General features: G+C 42.8%; 1 protein-coding gene, 1 long non-coding RNA gene and 1 gene segment (V, D, J or C); 1 reads left to right on the top strand and 2 right to left on the bottom strand.

Moving 5' to 3' along the window:
• The window catches only part of LOC100704393 (zinc finger protein OZF), an 883579-nt gene that overhangs the window by 43815 nt on the left and 816020 nt on the right, over positions 1-23744 (top strand). The gene's annotated exons all lie outside the window — the stretch shown is intronic.
• Positions 12443-13257, bottom strand: LOC109201753 (T cell receptor alpha variable 38-1-like). The segment is given in 2 exon segments: positions 12443-12837; positions 12959-13257. Coding segments are annotated over 2 exon segments (429 nt in total).
• On the bottom strand, positions 15728-17105 carry LOC112842841 (uncharacterized). The gene is made up of 3 exons (XR_003214866.1): positions 16937-17105; positions 16201-16777; positions 15728-16104 (listed from the first exon to the last, which is right to left on the bottom strand). It is a non-coding gene; the product is annotated as an uncharacterized LOC112842841 (long non-coding RNA).

Raw genomic sequence — 23744 nt, 5'->3', positions numbered from 1 at the left:
AATCCAATTTTTTTCTAATTTGTTTTTTACAAAACCCTCTGACACTGTGTTTTGTTAATTTGTATCTGTGTTTTGTGCTTTGTCAATAAAGCTTATTCAAAAAAACAACAACAAAACAATATCTACAATAAAGAGATTGTGTTGGATCTGTGACCCAGTGTTGCTGTGTTTTGGGGGTTTTCTAAATTTCTTTGATTCAGTGTCATTTGTACTTTTCTGGTCTTCTGCTTATGTTATATTTAAAGTTTCTTGTCTTTAGTTTTCGGTCACTTTGCTTTCGCTGTTCCACATCTCGTGTTCTTTTACCCTTCTCCTGGTGTTCCATGTTCCCGCTCTGTTTCCCCAATCACTCATGTCCCCATGTTTGTTTCTCTCCCGGTTTCAATGTTAAGCTTGTGTCCGCCTCTCCGTATGTGTCTTGCTTCCTGTTTTATTTTGATAGTCCCGTGTCCTGTGTATTCAGTTTTGCTTCCTGCCTGTCTTGTTATGTCAGATTAACATTCCCTCGTTACCTTCTGTGTGTATATTGTGTTAGTGTCATTTGTTTGTAGTCGGCAATTTCCATGTTTAGGTCTCATGTCATCATGTTTTCAGGTTTCATGTATTTAGGCTCTAGTTGTTTTCAGGAAAGCTCGCCAATGACTCTACTTCCGGAGGAGGCTGAGGAAGTTTGGCATGAACGCGAACATCACCTCAAATTTCTACAGGTGTGCGATCGAGAGCTTGCTGACGAGCTGCATTACAGTTTGGTACGAAGCTGCTCTGCAAGCAGCCGTAAATCACTACAGAGAGTGAAGGCAGCAGAGCACATCACTGGCACAAGGCTTCCTGCCATTCAGGACATTTATCTTCAACGGTGAAAAACCATATCCTTGCAAAACATGTGGGAAAATTTGCCTTTTAGAAATTAGTTGTTGAAGCACATGAGAATTAAACACACATGAGAAGTATTAACCTTGTAAAATGTGCCAATTTTGTTTTTGCATCTAGTAGTGTGTTGTTGCATCACATGAAGACACACACAAGTCAGAAGCCGTAGCTCTTCTAGAGAGAAAATTATATAGAGGAAGGCAGAGACTTAATGTAGGTCCAGAGTTGAGCTTCTTTTCTGACTTTAACGTTTATGTTCTTTATGTGCTCTCAGTTTGTAAATTTAAAACAAAGCATGTGACTCAGGGGGTTGGGAAGGGCACCTGTAACCGGAAGGTCGCCGGTTCGATCCCCGGCCTCTCTGTCCTGGTCGTTGTGTCCTTGGGCAAGACACTTCACCTACCGCCTACTGGTGTTGACCAGAGGGGCCGATGGCGCGATATGGCAGCCTCGCTTCTGTCAGTCTGCCCCAGGGCAGCTGTGGCTACAACCGTAGCTTGCCTCCACCAGTGTGTGAATGTGAGTGTGAATGAATAATGTCATTGTAAAGCGCTTTGGGTGCCTTGAAAAGCGCTATATAAATCCAATCCATTATTATTATTATTATTATTATTATTTATGTAGGCTTTTTTATGTTTTTTTTAAATGTGTTTTGTATTCTAAATATTAAAATTAGTAGTCCATTGTGTTTGTATTATTTTTGTTTCTTTGTGTCTGAACGTTCCTACAGTTGGTTTGTGGTTGATGTGGATTTGCTGCTCATGTGAATCCTCCCACAGTGTTTCATTAGCAGCTGTAACCACAGTGACTCTGATAAAACAGGAATTAGCAGAATCCATCTGATATGAAGCTGTGCTTTGAATACCACTTCCCTCCTCTTTGAAGAGTAGTCAGATATCTGTGTTCAGGTTTTTGTACAGCCTCTTCTACACTTTGTATCACTGTGTTTGTAGAGCACAGTAGTAGAGAGCTGTGTCGGCCAGGGTTAGGGCTGTTATGGTCAGATTAGTTGATGTAGAAGATGTTTCTGATCCATATCGTTTATCAGGAATATATTCATAACCACTGTTCAATTCAATTCAATTCAATTCAATTTTATTTATATAGCGCCAAATCACAACAAAAGTCGCCTCAAGGCGCTTTATATTGTACAGTAGATAGCACAATAATAAATACAGAGAAAAACCCAACAATCATATGACCCCCTATGAGCAAGCACTTTGGCGACAGTGGGAAGGAAAAACTCCCTTTTAACAGGAAGAAACCTCCGGCAGAACCAGGCTCAGGGAGGGGCGGCCATCTGCTGCGACCGGTTGGGGTGAAAGAAGGAAAACAGGATAAAGACATGCTGTGGAAGAGAGACAGAGATTAATAACAGATATGATTCGATGCAGAGAGGTCTATTAGCACATAGTGAGTGAGAAAGGTGACTGGAAGGGAAAAACTCAATGCATCATGGGAATCCCCGGCAGCCTACGTCTATTGCAGCATAACTAAGGGAGGATTCAGGGTCACCTGGTCCAGCCCTAACTATATGCTTTAGCAAAAAGGAAAGTTTTAAGCCTAATCTTGAAAGTAGAGATAGTGTCTGTCTCCTGAATCCAAACTGGAAGCTGGTTCCACAGAAGAGGGGCCTGAAAACTGTTGTCTTTTGCTCCTTTCCATAGTATAAACTGAGGAGCCTGAAGGTCAGAATCATGTCTGTACCAGTGAAGTACAGGATAACTTGAAGTTGTCTGATAGTCACATGTGAGTTTGACAGATTTTCCTTCTGTTTCAGTGACTTCAGTTTGTTCAGGAGTGATTGAGTCTCCAGCTGTTAGTCCTGAAAAAGTAGAGAAAATGAAGCCATCAGACTAACATTGTCCATGAGGCTGAGTATCTGTGAGTATTACTGTGTTTTTTTTAAACAGCTTTTACTGCTGATTTCTCTGAAGTTTCTCTGATTTCACACTTGAAATATTTTTCTGTTTAATCATCACTCCAAACTTGAGCTCAAAGAAAATCCAAACTGGATCTGTAACGCTGTAAACATGTCTTTGAATTTCAGGTGTTCCTGTCAGAAACATACGTACCTACGAGAGCTGCAAAGATCCAAATCACAGCCAGTTTTTCCATGTTTCCAGAGGAGAAATGTTGGAAGTGATGTTCACTGGGAGTTAGCTGTGAGTGGTCTGATGTTCACAGCTGGAGTCAGACAGGTTTCTGCAGTCAGGAGGAGGAGGAGGCTCACATCACATTAACTTCACCTGAAACTCTTCATCACAGCTGTGTGTTATGTGTTAGTCTGTATCCTAACAAAGGTGTGTGGCTCCCTCTAGTGGATGTTGTGGAGTATTCTGTTGTCTTTGCTCCAAAGGTTTTTGTACAGAGTTTTGGTGTTTCCTGTCACTGTGGACCTCACAGCACAGTAGTACACAGCAGAGTCTGTCACTGCAGCAGAGGAGATGCTCATCTTGATTTCTGTTCCCTTCACTTGAATCTTCAGTCCAGGAATGTTTTGTGTAACTACTGCTCCTGAAGCAGAGTGAGAGATCAGGAGCTCTGGTGCTCTTCCTGGATGTTGTCGATACCAGAAGAAATAATCACCAGTTGACACTTTGTAAGTGTAGGTCAGAGTAACTGTGCTGCCTTCTAAACTGGACTCTTCATCTTTGACTGGACTGAGCTGATCACATGTGACACCTGAAGGAAGAGAGAACGTTTTTCAATAAATAATTGACATGAATGAATCGTTTGAATTGAACATAGTTTCCTGTGTAGGTGAGCATACCTGTGAGAGTGAGAAGAATCAGAGGAAACACACAGTGATGTAATGACAGCATGTTGAGGAACATAAAGTTTGTTTTGTGTTGAACTCTGTTGAATGTGGAGGTTTTTCTCTCTTCTATAGTTCAGTAACAGCTCAGCTCCTCCCTGAATCTCTGCTCCTCCTCTCTGCTCTCAGTCACTCCTCTTCCTGTGGTTAACACACTTTATAACCAAAAGGATTTAAGGGAGCCATGTGACACGTCACACAAGCAGAAGTCACATTAACGATGTAGACAGAGTCAGAGAGTCGGTGATACTCACACAGTTAAAAAGTCTGAAACTTGAGACATTTGGAGAAAAATGTGTAAGAAGTCCTGAATTCAAGAAACATCTCAGAATAGTTTGTGTATGTTGGGAAGGATTTTTGTTCACAACTGTTTGTTCAAATGAAGCATCATCTTATTTGATTGGATCTTAAAACACAAACCTGAGAGACGTCATGTCTGTGGACACGACACGCAGGATTGTTGTGGTGCAGCAGCAGTCCCAGTTACAGCTGACACTTTTGGACACAACATCTGTTTGACTTTGTGGCTCTTTGGTCAGTTTGATGGTGCGTGATCCGACAGGAAATAATTCATTTACTTTAAGTTACTTTGCAGTTTATTTAAATGCTTCACTTATATTAAAGTATATTGTTGATAAAGCATATAGTTAGGGCTGGACCAGGTGACCCTGAATCCTCCTTTAGTTAATGTGGACGTAGCATTTATGTCCAGATGAACAGAATCAACTTTTGGAGATTTACTTACCTGGATGACTGATCATGCATCAAGACCTCCTTTAGTTACTCTACAGTCGGTGTAGGCTGCTGGGAGACTCCCATGATGCACTGAGATTTTCTTATTCACTCACTATGTGTTAACAGACCTCTCTGCACTGAATCATTCGTTATTATTAGTCTCTGGCTCTCTTCCACAGTGTGTCTCTGTCCTGTCTTCCTCTCATCACCCCAACTGGTCACAACAGATGAGCCTGGTTCTGCTGGAGGTTTCTTCATGTTAAAAGGGAGTTTTTCCTTCCCACTGTCGCCAAAGTGCTTCCTCATAGCGGGTCATATGATTGTCGGGGTTTTCTCTCTTGTATTATTGTAGGGACTTCACAATATAAAGCAGCTTGAGACAACTGCTGTTGTTCTATAAATAAAACTGAATCTACCAGAGTGAACATTGATAGAAGAAGAAATAAAAAATAAGACCTGCATCAGTGACCTTAAACAATAACATAAACACAATATATAAAAGTTAAAGCATAAGAAACTAACTTGTCATTAAGGAGTGTGTCTTTGAAAAACAGCCTCTGTCAAATCAAGAAACATGAAGAAGAAAATTAAACTGGTCGTCAGATAACAGAGACCCTGACGTGCTCTCGGCTCAGTCATCGGTTACTAGCTGCCATCATTTAACGTAGCTGTAATTAAAGCAGTGTTGGTGTCTTCCACAGGGAGGGGTTAGCAAAGTAAAATGAACTGAATCATACCTGGATCCTGCGTGCATGCAGTACAACACTGTAGCTTTAGCCCACATTAATGTTACCTTTATATTGTAGAGCTTCCTCTGATTGTGTGTCTTCTGAAACCTTTCCTGGACGAGTAGAGCCAGAAACTCCTTTCACAGTCCAGAGCAGGTCTGAGGATAAATCACTGACTAGTAGAACCATTGCTTCAGGAACAAGTGACAAATGCATTAATCTGAATCTAGAGTAGTAATAGTACACTAGAAAATAAATGAATACTGAGTATTACTCATAATAATAATGGATTGCATTTATATATCACTTTTCTAGACACTCAAAGCGCTTTACAATTCCACTATTCATTCACTCTCACATCCACACACTGGTGGAGGCAGCTACAGTTGTAGCCACAGCTGCCCTGGGGCAGACTGACAGAATCGAGGCTGCCATATCGCACCATCGGCCCCTCTGGTCAACACCAGTAGGCGGTAGGTGAAGTTTCTTGCCCAAGGACACAACGACCAGGACAGAGAGAGCTGGGGATGGGTTGATGTTTGGTTTTCTTGTCATTTGGAGTTCTTATTAGATCGTTTAGTTTCTGTTTAGTTTCTGGCTCTTAGGTTCTTAGTGATCATAGTTCTCCCTCCCTCTGAGTCTAATCTTCTCTTGTGGTTAGTCAGTCTTCTCTCTGTGTTTCTTCCTGTCTCCCCAGTCGCTGCCTCAGTTTGTGTCTGTGGGTTTCCTGCTTTATTTTGATAGTCCCGTGTCCTGTGTTTAGTGCATTCAGGTTTTATTTCTGTGTCGTTATATCAGATTAGTTCCAGCTGTGTTTCCCTCCTGTTTCCCTCATTACTCTCTTGTATATTTAAGCCCTGTGATTTCTTTTGCCCTTTGTGGCATCGTACTGCCTCATGTGTGTAAGTCTCCTTGTGTTTGTAAATGGACTGATTCTTATATAGTGCTTTTCTACTCTCCTGGAGTACTCAAAGTGTTGTATACAACATGTCTCATTCACCCATTTGCACCCACTCATACAAGCACTTCTAAACACAAGTGCAAACTAAACTACATTCACACACAGTCAAGTCAAGTCAAGTCAAGAAAACCTTTATTTGTCACATGCAAGTTGCCCTGCAGCGAAATGGGACCCCCCCCCCCCCCCCCCCGACCTTACATACACAACACAGACATGACATGCGGAGACAGGTCGGAGACCGGTAGTATTTTGGAAAAAAAAACAAAAAAACATTGAAATGTACATTACAATGGGAAAGTACAAGAGGAAAAAAAGAGACCCCTTCTCATGCTGTGCTTCCATGGTAGGACAGCATGAGAACAGGAAACAAAAAAAACTCCTCTGCACAGAAAAGCACATAAATGTCCACAGCACAACATTGTGAAGACATAACAAGCCACAGGGTTGGGTGGTGGGTGAGGAGTAATCTCCAAGTGGCCTTGCATGGGATGGGAAGGAACAGTCTCAACATAGTCGTTATCAGGGAGTGTTTTGATCGGCTCCAGCCTTGAGCCCACAGCTGGCGCCGGAGGGGTAGCCGCATTATGATGGCGATTTTCTTCCAACAACTCATGAGAATTTCGAGCTGTTTTTTTTTTAGCACTCCGACACTGGTCTCTCCATCACCCGTTGGATAGCTGCGAGTTTTTCCATGATGTTATTTACCTTCAATTCCGAGATCTTGTCACTTTTTTGCTCACAGATCAGATTCTGAGACCTCACGACCGCAGCCAACTGATCCGTGATGTATTCCAGCTTCCGCCCGTAGGTGTTGTTCTGAGCGGATTCTTCCCTGATGTATCCCAATATCCGCTCAGAGATGTTATTCTGAGTATTCACTGCAGCCGCAATTGCCTCCAAGCTCTTGACCATGTCCCCGTCTGTGAGCCCTTTCTGAGAAACCGCACCTCGTCCCGACAATTCAATCTCAGCGGGCAGCTTTGTGGGGGTTTGGACAGCCGGTTCCACTTTCTCAATTCTCCAATAAGCCAGGGCCAAGCCAGCTCCGATCAGCAAGAACCTTGTTATCATGGTTCCGAATAGGTAGATATCCTCAGCGTCCTCGATCGACAGTCCCGCCAGGCACACGATCCTCCATTTCTGCCACCCGTCCATCGTGTATCTGGCAGGGAATATCCCTCCAGGGCACTCGGGCTCTCCCGAGCCCAGACTTCTCGTTGAGAAAAGGGTGTCAATAGCATTTAGAGACCAGTTGATCAAATCCATAATTCTCTTTTAGGTTTTTAGACACAGACTGTGAGAGGGTGTTCCAGGGAAGTGAAAAAAAAAACACGAGACAAGACAAGGACATAAGCAGCTAAGCAGGGAAGATAGGGGAAAGGAGGAGAGGAGAAAAGTGCGACCGCCTTTGCTGAGAGCCAAACGCATCGGAGGGCAACTTGGGGTTAGTATCTTGCTCAAGGATAATAGGCATGCAGACTGGGGAAGCCAAGAATCGAACCACCAACCTTCCGATCAGTAGCTGCTCTACCACCTGAGCCACAGCCACACTGTTTCAGTTTTAGTTCCACGTTTTCTCGTTTCCTAGTGTTTTAGTTCTTGTTTCTCAGTGTTCTGTTCCTAGTTTTCATGTTCAGGGTTTCAGTTTGGTTTTTTTGAGTTTATGTTGTTGGACAATCCTCCCATCAATAAAGCTGCAGCCTTAAGTTTGCCTTTGGTGTTTGAATCCTGCATTTGGGTCCACTTCCTGCCTGCTTCACATGACAATTACTTTGTGTTTATGTCGGCTTTTGATTTCCAGTTAAAAAATGACCTTTTTAGGAAAAACAAAAACATTTTCAGATTTCTGAACGATGATCAGGAAGTGATTCATTTCACAAATGTTCTTTTCTAAATGAAGTAGACAAAAAGTACAGAGACGCAGGACAGAAACAGGTGACAGTGATCATTTTTGCTGTGGGTTCAACTGCAGCATGTACAGATGAGAGAAACCATACCGCTGTATTTTAATAATAATAATACATTTTATTTGAAAGCACATTTAAGAACACTCAAGGACACTGTACACAGCATAATAATAAAAGCAACATAAAAGCAAGCAGTTTACACGAAGAAGGAAGAAGGAAGAAGATCTGAGACACCGAGATGGGGCAGTGATCTGAATCAGATCAGAGAGATATGAAGGGGAGAGATGATGAATAGCCTTAATGTGTACAACAGTATTTTGAAATTGATGCAAAATTTAACCAGGAGCCAATGAAGCTGCTGCAGGACAGGAGTGATGTGGTGGATAGAAGGGGTCCTGGTGATGATACGAGCAGCAGAGTTCTGGACGCATTGGAGCTTGTTGATGGATTTTTGAGTAAGACCAAAAAGAAGTGAATTACAATAATCAATCCGTGAAGTAACAAGGCTGTGGACAAGAATGGCAGTGGCATGTGAGGTGAGGAAAGGACGGAGACGATTAATGTTGCGCAAGTGAAAATATGCTGACCGAGTGACATTATTAATGTGTGAATTTAAAGACAGAGTACTGTTGAGGATAACACCCAAGCTTTTCACAGAGGAAGAAACGGAGACCAGCAAGTTATTGATAGTAACAGAGAAACTGCTGGTTCTGAATAATGTTGATTTAGTGCTGACCAAGAGAAGCTCAGATTTGTTACTGTTGAGTTTGAGAAAATTGGAATTTGAATTTAGTTTGGCTAAGCAGAGGGTGAGGGAGGATGGGGGAAGAGGGGAATCAGGTTTAGTGGACAGATACAGCTGGGTGTCATCAGCATAACAGTGAAACTGGATATTGTATTTACGGAAAATGTGTCCAAGCGGTAGAAGGTAGATAATGAAAAGAAGGGGCCCCAGGACAGATCTCTGGGGCACGCCAGTGCTCAGAGGAAAGGGCTGAGAAGTAAAGGATTTGAGTTGAATAAACTGAGAGCGATCAGACAGGTATGATTTAAACCAGGCTAGTGGAGTATGGGAGAGACCGATGGAGGCTAGCCTACTGAGAAGAATGGAGTGAGAAATAGTGTCGAAGGCAGCGCTCAGATCGAGGAGGATAAGAATGGAAAGTAAACCGGAGTCAGCTGCCATAAGAAGATCATTGGTTATTTTTATAAGTGCTGTTTCAGTGCTATGGGAGGGGCGAAAACCAGACTGGAACTGTTCATACAGATTATTATTAGTTAAATGTGAGTGGAGTTGTGTGGCAACTATATTCTCAAGAATTTTTGAAAGGAATGGCAGACTGGAAATAGGACGAAAATTCTCAAAATTATTGGGACCAGTTTTTTTCAATGTTGGGGTGATGGCAGCAGTTTTGAGGGAAGCAGGAACAGTTCCAGTGGTAAGTGAAGAGCAGATGATAGCAGATATGAGGGGAAGCAAAGAAGGTAGACATGCCTTAACCAAAACTGTAGGAATGGGGTCTAGCTGACAAGTAGAAGGTTTTGACTTACAGATGAAATCTGAAATATCAGTAACCGAGGGGAGCTGGAAAGCAGAAAAACAGTGTGATGGGAGAGGAATTACACAGGAAGAGCTAAATGGAACATCGGAAACCAGGTCTTGGTGTATTTTGTGAATTTTCTCAATGAAAAATAACATTAAAGAATCACAGAAAGAAGACGAGTAAAGATGTGCAGGTAAAAAATCTGGTGACCTGAACGAAGAATTGAATAATGAAAACAGTATCTCGGTTGAGTCATCTTTTGAACAGATAATGGAGGAGTAGTAGGCAGATTTTGTTTGATTAATACACTCCTTATAATACATGATATGATTATTAAACATTTCCTTGTGGATATTCAGACCAGTTTTCTTATAAAGGCGTTCGAGTCGTCGTCCTTTCGCTTTCAGGAGCCTGAGTTCAGCTGTGAACCAGGGTGCTGACTGAGAGAATGATACAGATTTGGTTTTGAGTGGGGCAACAGAGTTTAGGATACTATTGAGACTAGAGTTATAATAGGAAACTAAGTCCTCTTGGGTGAGCAGGTTATGAAAATGCAAATGACTAGAGAAAGCAAAAGAAAGAGTATCAGGATTGATTTTCTTAATATTCCAAAATGAAATGGTACGAAGGTTCTTGGTTATAGAAAAGGTCATTTTGACATTGAAAGAAAGAAGCAAGTGGTCAGAAATTAGCAGTTGATCAGCTTTGCAGTTAAAAGGAGTGAGTCCAGAGCAACAAACTAGGTCCAAAGTACGGCCCTTAGTATGAGTAGGAAAGTTTATGTGTTGTTTAAAGCCAAAACTATTGAGGCAGGATGAGAAGTCTTTGGTGAGAGGATGATCACTGTTATCCATATGAATATTAAAGTCTCCCAGGAGTATTATATTAGGGGAAACAGTAGCTATGTGAGTCAGCAGATCAACAAAGTCACTTATGAAGACAGAATTAGACTCTGGAGGGCGGTAAATAACAGCTATAACAGTTGGAACAGGTCCTGAGAGTTGACAAACAAGGGATTCAAAGGAACTGTAGACAGGTACAGACAACGGCGTGACTTTCCAGTTCTCACGATAGATTACCGCGAGACCTCCACCACGGCCGGTGTTCTGACAAAATGTCCTACTTTGTCAAAACATCCTACCATAGCGTAAATTTATAGTCATGTCTATCAATCCGTGCTACCTTATCAGAATATACTACCTTACGTGGTTTATGCCTCCATCATACATATCTATAGGTAGGACATTCTGATGGCCAAATCACACTTATCAAAACATGCTTCCTGCTTGGATTTATTAGAAATTAAACAACGTTATCATTCAATTAACAAGTATGTGGTGCAATATTACTTTCTTCGACATGACAACGGAGAGTGGTGTCCACTAACTGCAGGAGGACTAAAATTAATTGACAAGATTTACGCTGTATCCCAGTTTGCAGAAGTTTAGAAGCACTAAATCAAGACTTGAAATATGACTTCAATTGAAACTCTAAATTGGAGTATTTTTGCACAAAAAACAAAACGCATGTTAGCTTCAAAAGCTAACAAATTGACAACAGCTTAAGGAAAACAAGTATCAACTGTAATAAGAAAGTAAAACATGTAATACTTTTTTTTCGCACGCACGAGATCGGGGTAGGATCAAATAATAGGCTTGTACAATTAACATCGAAATCATGGCCGTTTTGAGTTGTGCGCATGCGCAGTAACAACAAGTAGGACAGCTTGATAGTTAGTGTGTTTTGTCAGAACACCGGAGTCACGAGGTTGGCAGGTGTAAACAAACCCCGGAGGAGTGGAGTCGTTGAGCTGCGAAAAGTCACTGGGCTGTTGCCACGTCTCAGTCAAACAGAAAAAGTCAAAGTTACGATCTGTGAGGAGATCCCAAACGAGATGTCCGTTGCTCGTAAGCAAGCGGATGTTAAAGAGGCCGAAATTGACATCGGTGCTGTCAGACTGAACAAAAGTGTTAGCCGACCTGGGCAGGCTGGCTAAAACACTGTGGTCAACAGTCCTGTCAAAGTTCCATGGAGGACGACGAGAAGTGGACCAGAGGGACAATATTGGCTTAAAGTCGTCATTCACCTGGTGAATGTACTTTCGGCGAGGGAGGAATGCAGCCAGGTGAAAGCGGAGTCGGAGAAGCTCGTCAGCTGAGTATTGGTAAAGTCCAACACTAGGTCAGTAGACCAATGACATAAAAATCCAAACCCAAACGAGCAAGACGCAGATCCTGCCAGGACAAAATCATGGACAAACAGTCAGGTGTACGAATCCAAGGGAGACAACAGCCAAAACAAACAGGCAGATGAACTAGACCCAAAATACTCAGGCACTTGCAAAATTCGCTAGATCGCCAGTCGTGTAAGTAGGAGACAAGAAGGATTAAATTTGTTAAAATGTTTCAAACAATATAAAAAAAAGATACAAAGATGCCAGTGAGCAGCAGCAGCAAGTCGTGTGAGTGTTCACTTTTTTATTTTTGCCCAATAAAGCTATTTTGATTTCTCATTGTATTTTCTTGAGCTGTGCTAAATATAATATAAATATAATTTAACACCTGCCTCAGAAGCAATATTCATGAAATATGTGTAAGAAAAAAATATCTGGGAAACAAAAAATGATGCATGAAGATTAAAAGTCTTGTTTTGATATTTAAAGTGTCACTAACAGGTCTGCTAACATCAGGCTGTGATCTGCACATCGGATCATGAAGAGACAGTTTTAAAGAAACTGCAGTGAAGTGAAAGGACAGCGATGGTTGATGATTCATTTATGTGAGAAATCTCTCCTTTAAGAAGTGAATTTTAGCTTCTGTTTTTATGCAACAGACATTTTATTAACTGAGTGAAACAAACCAGACAAGTTTAACAGTGTGTGGCTCCCTCTAGTGGATGTTGTGGAGTATTCTGTTGTCTTTGCTCCAAAGGTTTTTGTACAGAGTTTTGGTGTTTCCTGTCACTGTGGGCTGCAGAGCACAGTAGTACACAGCAGAGTCAGACAGCTGAAGCTTCTGGATCTTCAGAGGAACTGATTTGATGCTGGAATCCAGTGTGGATGAAAATCTCTCCTTGAACTCGTCTGCTGTGTCTCCATCATCCCTGCTAAAGCGACTCAGGATGAATTTGGGGCTGTTGTTTCCATCCTGTTTGTACCAGAAGAGATAATTATTTGTTACACTGCTCTCATACTGACATCCAAGTGTAACTGTGTCTCCTTCAGCAGCAATGACATCTCCTTGTTCCTGGATCACTTTGTCTTCTCCTTTACACTCTGAGGAAGAACAGAACATGCAGAGGAAGAGATGGATCAATAAACATGATTAAAAACTCACCATTAAACAGACTTACACATTTATTTAAACAGAGGAAACATGTTGATGTTTGTATCTTACCAAAGAAAAGAGCAGCAAGAATAATCCACAGCCAATGTTCCATCTGTACAACAAGGTTTCAATCAACAGGAGAAACTAGCTGATGTTCAACATTCAGTCTGAGAATTGTTCTCTTCACAGCAGCACTTATTATTGACACAATGGTTGAACACAGTGCAGAAGGAGAGCACCGCCTACTGGATGATGTCGCCCTCTAGTGGAGCATCTCTGTGGGTTTGCTGTCACTGTGGGCCTCACAGCAGAGTCTGTCACTGCAGCAGAGCAGATCTGAAGATCCATTCATCTTTGATCATCAACAACTTTAACAGACAGTCTGGAATTTTCTCTGTTTTGTGTTCCCAGTGAAATACAACGATCTCTGTTGGTGTTCCAGGATATTGTTAATATCAGAAGATCATTTATACTCATTAAACCTTTTTTTTTTCTGAGGTTTTCATAAACTTGTTCACTTTGCCCCTTCATGTGGCAGCCCTGATATCACACCATCGTCTTCACACAGGAAATATTCATATTAATTTCTCTCCACTACGATTAATACATGACTTAAATCACTGGAGCAACCCCTCAGTGTCATGATTACAGGAATGCATCGACTCTAAAGCAGCCCACATGAGGCTAAAGCTTTACATGCTTTTATTTTGAGAAGGTTCTGTTGGGATTCAGAGATTCTTTTATTGCTGCCATATACTCTGCCTTATGATAAATGCATTAATAACATGTTCTACAGTATTATTTTATCAGTAATATTGTTTACAGGGTTCATATTGCATTGAAAATGTTTGTCATTACATTGACCTTTCTATTTACAGGTGTAGTTATGATCAGTTTATACACATTGCATATCTGTGCTTGTTTAGAGTTGATGTTCTATCCAAGAGGGTTTTAAGCTTCACTGGTGAGAGTGTCCAGGTGATACATGTTGAGGGAAGATGAGAACATAGCAGGTTAATTGCATGCATGCTTACAATACACATAAATCTAGTAGCAGGCCTGAGCGAAGGCCCAAGTGTCTTCTGCTTCTTATTTGAGACCTGCGCCAATTCAGTCTACTTAGTGATTGAGGACGAGGGTCCATTATTAGCCCTTAGAGGCCCTGAAGTTTGAAGTTATTACCTTAAAAGGAAGGTGTTATTAAAAAGAGAAGTTATATGTCTGTTCATAGTTATTAGAGATGTACAAGATGTACCCTTGTCTGTAAACAATGACTGGACATAATGTATTTTTGACCTGTATTGACGTGTATGTGGGGATGTGATCCTCTATGCTATAAAACCAGAACCCAGTGTATTTTTGTCAGAGCAAAACAGGCCATATGCTGATGGTTGTTCTCCGTTGTCAATAAACTCATCGTTTGATTGCACTTGTCTGGTGCCTCCGTCGTTTGTTGTCTGGTCTGCAGTTGAATGATCTCGCTTCAGTTCAAAGACAGGGGGGGAGGTAAGTAGGTTTCCTGCAGAGGGACAGAGCAGGGAGACAGCAGAGAACTGCCCGAGAGAACGACTGCTGAGTGTCAGTGCAGTCAGAATTGCTTATATAGTATTTATTAGAGTCCTTTCTTGTGTTTCACTTTTAGAGTTTCTGTGTCAGGGAGGTAAGTGAAGGTTTCAGAAGGCTGAGTGGGTGGAGAGTGGATGGGCAGGTGAGTTTTCCAGGTGTGTTTTCCAGCTCTGTTACAAGTAAGTCCTTTCCAAACAGCAGACAATGAGAGAATCCTTCAGGTTTCAGGTAACTCAAGTCCACAGAGCTATGAGCAGACACAAGAGAACATGGTGAGGTAACAGAAGCTACAAGCACAAACTCATAAGTCATAAATTAAGAGCTGAATTTCCACCAGAATGAAGACAACAATCTGACAAAGAGTGGATGTTTCAGCTGGACCTTTCATTCCCCAAAACATGAGGAGTTAATGAGATCTGGTTAGGAGGTCACCAACACTACAAGCCCCAACCACCTTGCAGCCAAAGCTCTGCACAGCCCCATCAGCACTGAGTCCCCAGCCTCACTCAGACTGCTGCCAAAGCTCTGCTGAAGGTGGGAGTTGAAGATCACCTGAACCACTTTGATACGCCAGGCCTGTCCAGCATTCTCCCCCACCACCTGACTCAACTCACCCCCAGATGGTGATCAGATGACAGCTCAGCTCCTCTCTTCACCAGAGTGTCCAGAACATACTGCTGCAGACCTGATGATGCAATTACAGAGTCAGACATCCACCTATACTGTGGTTAGCACACAAGTCCAGTAAAACAGAAACCACCATTCTGTCACTCTGACACATAAAGTCCTCAGAAGCACAATAGAGTTACCAGATGATGCAGCGTCCAGGATCCTGCTCAGAGACCTCAAGAAGGCCAGGCACAAAGTACCAGAGCAGGACAATGATGAAGGAGAGCATCATCATCTGATGTGATGAGTTCAAAGAGAATAAATGGAATAAGCATGAGATGGTCTTCCTGGTTGGACTTTTAGCTTCATGTGAGAGATTTTACCTTAAAGAGATAAACCTCTGTTACTCTGTTTATTTTGCTTCTGCTGCATTTTTGCATGTCCTCATCCACTAAATATAAAATAGTGTAAATGAGCAGCTTTGGATGTTTGACAGTTTTTATTGTGTCTGAACGTTCCTACAGTTGGTTTGTGGTTGATGTGGATTTGCTGCTCATGTGAATCCTCCCACAGTGTTTCATTAGCAGCTGTAACCACAGTGACTCTGATAAAACAGGAATTAGCAGAATCCATCTGATATGAAGCTGTGCTTTGAATACCACTTCCCTCCTCTTTGAAGAGTAGTCAGATATCTGTGTTCAGGTTTTTGTACAGCCTCTTCTACACTTTGTATCACTGTGTTTCTAGAGCACAGTAGTAGAGAGCTGTGTCTGCCAGGGTTAGGGCTGTTATGGTCAGAGTAGTTGATGTAGAAGATGTTTCTGATTCATATTGATTATCAGGAATATATTCAGCTGTCCCTCCTTTTCCTTGTTTCCAGAGTATAAACTGAGGAGCCTGAAGGTCAGAATGATGTCTGTACCAGTGAAGTAAAGCACCACCTGCATCTGTCTCATAGCTACATGTGAGTTTGACAGATTTTCCTTCTGTTTCAGTGACTTCAGTTTGTTGAGGAGTGATTGAGTCTCCAGCTGTGAGTCCTGGAAAAAGAAAGAAGAAAAGTAGTGAAATGCAGTCTGTATATCTGCTTAATGCAGCAGCTTCAACTAAACTTTAATCCCTGTTCTTAAACTCACCTATAATGTGAGATAGAAGCAAAAAGAGGTGCAGCAACATGTCTTTGGAGTTATTAAAGCCAGACAGACAGCACATGAACAATAGCAGATTCATCAGGTTGTGATTTTATTTCCTCAAACTTTTTGCTCTACAGACAGAAATCATCTCATTGGTTTAGCTGGACTTTGGTGGGCGGGGCCTATGGTTCATTTTGATGCTCCAACATGGAGGAGAGTGAAACAGTAAAATTTACAGTGATGATAAATAATCAAAATGTTGCAGTGAGTCTTTCTGAGTCTGTCATTCAGATTTTCTTTGTTATTTGAAGATTCATATCTCAGGTGAGATGAAGAGTGTGGACACACCGGACTCCAACGTGTGTGTGTGTGTGTTTGATTTTAGTCACTGAAGCCTCTTCAACCAACCACTGTCTCACAATCTGGATCTTCCTTCTGAAGCATCCCTCCTGTTTTTAAACCATCTACTGAATCTTCTACATGAGAGTTGGACTCACAGCAGGCTTGATGGGCCCAAACCTCCCATGATAAAGGAAAGTGCTTTTTTCCTGCTTCTTACTCCACCTCTGACATGTTTTACCTTAGTGTGTAAAATAGAAAAACACTGAATTACATTTTTATTGTACAGCTGTTTTCTCCTGGTGATTTCCTGTTTACTTGTGATGTCATCATGCAAAAGAGGATTGTGAAAACCCAGGATGGATTTTCAACATCACTGACTTTAATTTAACTCATTTACCTGCATGATTTCCAAGGAAGAAAAGAACACACAAATAATGTTGCTCCTTCCTGTGCTCAGTCCAAAAAGCTCTGTTTTGTTGCATGTCTGTCTTTGTGACTAAAACCCTGCTAGTCTGTCTCTGATCTTTACTGCTTCATTTCTCTGTTGTCTTTGTCATCAGTCCAATGACACAAATGTTTTTGTACAGAGTTTTGGTGTTTCCTGTCACTGTGGGCTGCAGAGCACAGTAGTACACAGCAGAGTCAGACAGCTGAAGCTTCTGGATCTTCAGAGGAGCTGATCTGATGCTGGAATCCAGTGTGGATGAAAATCTCTCCTTGAACTCGGCTGCTGTGTTTCCATCATCCCTGCTAACACGACTCAGGATTAATTTGGGGCTGTTGTTTCCATCCTGTTTGTACCAGAATAAAGTCGGGCCTGGGTCACTGGTTTCATATCTACATCCAAGTGTAACTGTGTCTCCTTCAGCAGCAGTGACATCTCCTTGTTCCTGGATCACTTTGTCTTCTCCTTTACACTCTGAGGAAGAACAGAACATGCAGAGGAAGAGATGGATCAATAAACATGGTTGATTAAAGGAGAACAATCAGCAGCTTTAAAGAGTTCTATTACATGTAGAATATTTCTCCTGTTCACTGGTTTTCAAATCTATTTAACCAAAAAGTCAGAAAGACAGACGTGAAGTCTGGCTTTGCACTGACTGCTGTCAGACGTCACAATAAACAAGTTATTTAAAAGTTATACAGTTTAATATGATTAAAATTCCGGTTTCTAACCTCATTCTTAAACCTGAGGAGAGGAAACATGTTGATGTTTGTATCTTACCAAAGAAAAGAGCAGCAAGAATAATCCACAGCCAATGTTCCATCTGTACAACAAGGTTTCAATCAACAGGAGAAACTAGCTGATGTTCAACATTCAGTCTGAGAATTGTTCTCTTCACAGCAGCACTTATTATTGACACAATGGTTGAACACAGTGCAGAAGGAGAGCACCGCCTACTGGATGATGTCGCCCTCTAGTGGAGCGTCTGTGGGTTTGCTGTCACTGTGGGCCTCACAGCAGAGTCGATGACATTTACAGCTGGAACACTGATGAGCTCCATCAAACGTATCTGAAGGAGAGCATCAGTCATCTGATGGGCTCGTATGAGTTCCTGGTTACATTTATCTCTTCATGTAACAATTTTGAACTTAAAGAGATAAACCTGCTACACCTTTGATTTTACTTAAAGCATCAAACACAAAACAACAGATCTTATCCAATATGCTTAATCTGATGAATTTAATTTTATGCATTTTAAATGACTTTATTTGAATAACTGTTCTTGTTCCTTTGTTTTTGAACATTCCTACAGTTGGTTTGTGGTTCATTTTGACATATTTGCCTCTCTTTTCTTCCACTAATAAATATTTTGTCCTGATAAGTTTCACACGTGATTGTGAACATCTCATATTTTCAAATATTGTCACGGCGACTGAGATGAGCCGTGTGGAAAATAATAAAGGAGGATCCAATCGCAGGCACGAATGAAGGTGAGAGGGTGGTTTATTAAACACAAAATGAAATGGACAAAACAGCAAACGGGACCGAAACTATCTAAACTGAGAACAACTAAACTACTGACATAAACCAGGACCTGAACATGAAGGAGGAAGAGCGGAGGTGGCAGACGACGGACAGCAGGGAGACACACAGATGAAGCAGGGTGGAAACGCAGACGGACCAGCGACTACAAACACAGAAGACGCGACTTAAATACACTCAGAGAAACACAGGGAGATTACACACAGCTGGGAGTAATTAACGAGACGAGACAAGAGGTAAAACTGAACACACTCACAAGAGACGCAGACCTTCACAATAAAACAGGAAACAAGAAAACACTACACTGGGACGCAGACACGACACTGAGAGACAGACAGAAAATGACACATGGAACTTGAACTAAACCTGCAATAAACATGAGAGCACAAAACCTACGAACTAAACCCTAAACGAGAATAACCGAAACATAGATTCATAATCATCATCATAAGAAAAGAATCCAGAATGTCAAAACACACCAGAACATAACAACTCAAAATACTGGGTCCAATGGACCCAGAACCGTGACAGATATAAGCTGTGGGTGGAGATTGGTTGAGAGCTCGACCTTGAATCTAAACATCTTTTAAGTCTTTAACTTTGAGTGTTTTGTGTGTTTCGCTTGATGTGCAGTAGTGGAGAGAAAGCTACAGTGAAGACGATGTTACTGAAATTGTTGTCAGCTGATTATTTTATGTACAGGTATTAATCAGTGTTTCCCCGCTAAAGATGGCGCCGGGTGTCATGGCATGCCGTCTCTCGGTTCTGAAAAGTTTATGGGAGGATGCTGTTAGGTTTTTGTATTGTTTATTGCCATTTATGCTTAGAAATATTTACTCATATATGCTTAGAAGTATATAATCATTTGTAGATTGAAAGAATGTCTCATCCTAGGAGGTCTGTAACAACTCTGTGTAGCATGAAGAGGGGAGTGCGTTCACTCCTCCTCAGAGTGTTCTAGCATAGATCACACACCTCCTAGGAGAGGTCGTATCTTCTCTTGCTGATATATGGTATAGCAAACACACGTATATCTGTTTGAGTCTAAGTGCCTTTTGTTTAGATGGACCGCTAGACTCCTGGCACCAGCTTTGGGGAGTCACACACACACACACACACACACACACACACAGGGTATTCTTTGTTCACATGTATACCTATGTAAGAGATTATATGTTAATGAACCTATGCATATTCATGTAACCACAATAAAAGAGCAGTGTTACGAGAGCAACTGGGGTCAAGCGAAGGAACGGCGCCTGTCCAGTTCTCTCCCGTGCACGAGAAACATAAAGAACTTGCCTACTCGTGTCTTGCTTGCTGTGTAATTACATTGCCTTCAACGTTCCAGCGAATAGGTTCAAGCTACAAACCTATCAAAGCAGCCCATGAATTAATATGAATTTCGACACCCCTTATATATTGTGTTTGTAGTGGTGTCCCTGCTAGGTTTTAAAACCCCACACCCTGTTGGTGTATGAGCAACAGACACTTCTTAATATCCATGTCTCACTGCTGATGCTCCCCTGTGTTAGCCATCGATTTGGAAGACTCTCGCCGCCTCTGGCGTCAGTACTGGAGGAACTGCATCGACGTGATCCCCCCGGAATCCTTCGAGATGGAAGCGCTAGAGAAGTGGACGTATACGTGCCACGTGCTCTGGGAAGCGTGTGCGGATCAGACCTTTGATGCGGCGGCTCCTCGCCATCAGAGATCCTGGCTGTTTAAAACTTTTCTCTACCCTCAAACAGCGCTGCCTTCTTGCTGTTTATCCAACGTCATCGAAGCATGCTCAACTGACGCAGTGTTATTGGTCGCCATGCCGACTGGATACGAGGGGAGGTGGAGCAAATATAAACAACTTGCAATTACTGCATATCCAACCCGCTACCATGGATGGGCAGAGAGTTAAGCTGTGAGATCTTTATAGAATAGAATAGAATGCCTTTATTGTCACTATACAGTTGTACAATGACATACAGAGCATCTCCTACTCAGTGCAAACATGCTGGGGTTGGGGGGTGGGGGGGCACAGCTCTGCAGCACTATATACATATGAACAGAGAAAAAATATATAAAATGTGCAAATATACAAACCAGTTTTAAAAAGTAATATGTAATAAATACTGTTATGTATATACAGTTGGGTTAATGCACATACAATTTGGTGGGTGGGGGTGGGGTGGGGGGGCTGTGTTATCGGTGAATATGTGAGTTAAGGCTGGGTATGGCTTTTGGGATGAAACTGTTCTTGAATCTGTGAGGTTTTGTGCTGATGCACCTGCAGCACTTCTCTGAGAAAAGCTGGCTGAAGAGGTCAAAGCCAGGGTGGGAGCTGTCCTTGGTGATGTTTGCTGGTCTGCTGAGGCAGTGGGAGGAATAAATGTCCATCAGGGAGGGGAGAGGGCAGCCGATGATCTTTTGTGCTGTCTTGACCACACTCTGAAGCCTCGCTCTATCTGCCTTGGTGCAGCTGCCGTACCATACTGTGATGCAGTAGGTTAGCAGGCTCTCAATGGACGAGCGGTAGAAGGTCAGCAGCAGGTTGGAGTTCAGCTTGTACTTCCTGAGGACTCTCAGGAAGTGCAGCCGCTGTTGGGCCTTCTTGACGACCGCTGAGATGTTGTCTGTCCAGGAGATGTCAGCAGAGATGAGGACACCAAGGAACCGGAAGGTGTGGACCCTCTCCACACACTCCCCGTTGATGTAGAGGGGGGCCAAGTCGGTGCTGTGTCTCCTGAAGTCAACAATGAGCTCTCTGGTTTTCTTAGTGTTCAGTGCCAGGTTGTTTTCTGAACACCAGGCTGCCAGCTTCAGGACTTCCTCTCTGTAGGCTGCCTCGTCTCCCTTTGAGATGAGTCCGACTACCGTGGTGTCATCAGCAAACTTGATGATGAGGTTGTTGTTGTGGGTCGAACTGCAGTCATGGGTGTAGAGAGAATACAGGAGGGGGCTCAGCACACAGCCCTGTGGGGAGGCGGTGCTCAGTGTGCGAGTGGAGGAGAGATGAGGGCGGAGTCTTACAGTCTGGGGCCAGTTTGGGAGAAAGTCCTTTATCCATGCACATGTGAGAGGAGGGAGGCCAAGAGTGACCAGTTTTGTGATGAGGATGTCCGAGATGATTGTATTAAAGGCTGAGCTGTAGTCCACGAAGAGCATTCAGACGTAGTTTTGCAGCTGTTCCAGGTGACTCAGCACAGAGTGGAGGGCGATGGCGATGGCGTCTTCTGTGGATCTGTTTGTGCGGTATGCAAACTGATGGGGGTCGAATTCTGAGGGGAGGTAATCCTTGATGTGCTGAAGGACTAGTCTCTCAAAGCATTTCATGATTACCGGTGTGAGGGCCTGTCAGGAGTTTTCCTGAATTGCAACCCAGGTCGGAATAAAAAGGCTCAGACAGGTTTACGTGTACACGGTCGAGGGAGACTCGCACCGCTGCAGTAAAAAGGAAGAGTCTTTATTCAGAGTGCACATACAGGAAGAGAGAAAATAGGACTGCAGGCTTCCTGTGTAACTTCCCCATTTAGGAGTCTGCACAGAGTTGCAGAGGTTAAGCTGAATAAGAAAGAGCAAACACATTTAGATAATGAAATGTACTTTTAAGCATAACATAATAAAAATCCTAAAATCCTAAGAAATCCCTTAACATTCCCTCCTGTTGTTTGATCTTTCCTTCTATATATGTACATAGCAACCACTAACAGTGCATCAGTCTATGGCCACTTGCAGACATCTTTAGCCAAGACATCATAAAATAGTGGGTTCTGTGAGTATGTTATATCCAAGTGTCTGTCTCATTATCATCTTCATCATTCTGTGATAGGGTGATGTAAGCATGAATTGAAGCAGTTACCATTTTTGATACCATGTTCTTCAAACAAGGCATGACACATGAAGTGAAAAGACACAATAACAGTATTATAACACCAACAAAACAAGTCCTTTAATCAGCAGGGACTTCCAAGAGCCACGTAAGCCAGTCTTGTTGTTGTGCATCCTGAAGTTGTCTGAGTATTTTCAGAGCATCAGTCATGTTCGGTGAGTGCACATTATCTGGAATGTATGTGTGTGTGTACAGGGCGGTAATCATTCAGGCTGGAGATGGGAGACTTCTTCGGCACTGGGATGATTGTGGCTGATTTTAGACAGGACGGGATGGCTGCCTGATCCAGTGAGAGGCTAAAGATTCTTGTGAAAATGGGAGTGAGCAGGTGGGCACATGCTCTTATCACCTTGCCAGGTACTCCGTCTGGACCGGCCGCCTTCCTGGGGTTCACTGCTAGGAGCACACGCCTGACATCGTGCTCCGTTACAGTGAGTGGAGCAGTGCAGGAACCAGGTGAGGATGAGGATGGGAGCAGGGCTGAGGCAGATGAGTGTTGCTGTTGTGGTTTTTCAAAGTGGGCGAATAAGCTGTTCATTTCCTCTGCCAGCTGCACACTCGGGTTTTCTGTTTTCACAGTGCTGCCTCTGTGGTTGATGATGTCTATTATTCCCTGCCACACCTCCCGTGAGTTGTTGCTGGACAGCTGGGACTCAGCATAGCGGGCTTAGAGGAGTGAGCGGACCTCGCTGGTCATCCAGGGTTTTTGGTTTGGGAAAACCCGAATGCTTTTGTCTACAGTCACATTTGCAATACAGAACTTGATGTAGTCCAGTACTCATCCTGTGAAAGTTTCTAGGTCCTGGTGTTCAAATATGTCCCAGTCTGTCTGTATGAAGCAGTCCCGTAGTTTGGAGAGAGCATTTTCAGGCCAGGTTGTAACCGTCTTTGTGGTGGACCTGGCACTGCGTCTGAGGGGGGTGTAGGCTGGAGGGAGCGGGAGGGAGAGGTGGTCGGACTGGCAGAGGTGGGGGAGGGGTATGGCTCTACATGCATGCTTGATGTTGGAGTAAACATGGTCTAGAGTGTTCTCTCCTCCGGTGGGACATTTGACATGCTGATAGAACTTTGGGAGTACAGTCTGAACACCGTCCGGGTGGGTCAGCTGCTGTTCGTTAATGGTGTTCAGCAGGACAGAGAGCGCCATGTTTACGTTGGCATTGGGTGGAATGAGATGATCACTGCTGTTAGCTCTCTCGGTAGAAAAAAAGGCCTACATCTTACTGACATATACTCAAGGTTCGGGGAGCAATGACTGTTTATGATTGTCCCGTTGTTGCACCACAGCTTTCATGCATGTAGATAAAGCCTCGATCATCAAAGACTGTTTTAAAT

The sequence above is a fragment of the Oreochromis niloticus genome, linkage group LG18 (assembly GCF_001858045.2).
Source record: "Oreochromis niloticus isolate F11D_XX linkage group LG18, O_niloticus_UMD_NMBU, whole genome shotgun sequence".
In the NCBI taxonomy this organism is placed as follows: Eukaryota; Metazoa; Chordata; class Actinopteri; order Cichliformes; family Cichlidae; genus Oreochromis; species Oreochromis niloticus.
This window is presented reverse-complemented; position numbering and strand designations above follow the sequence as displayed.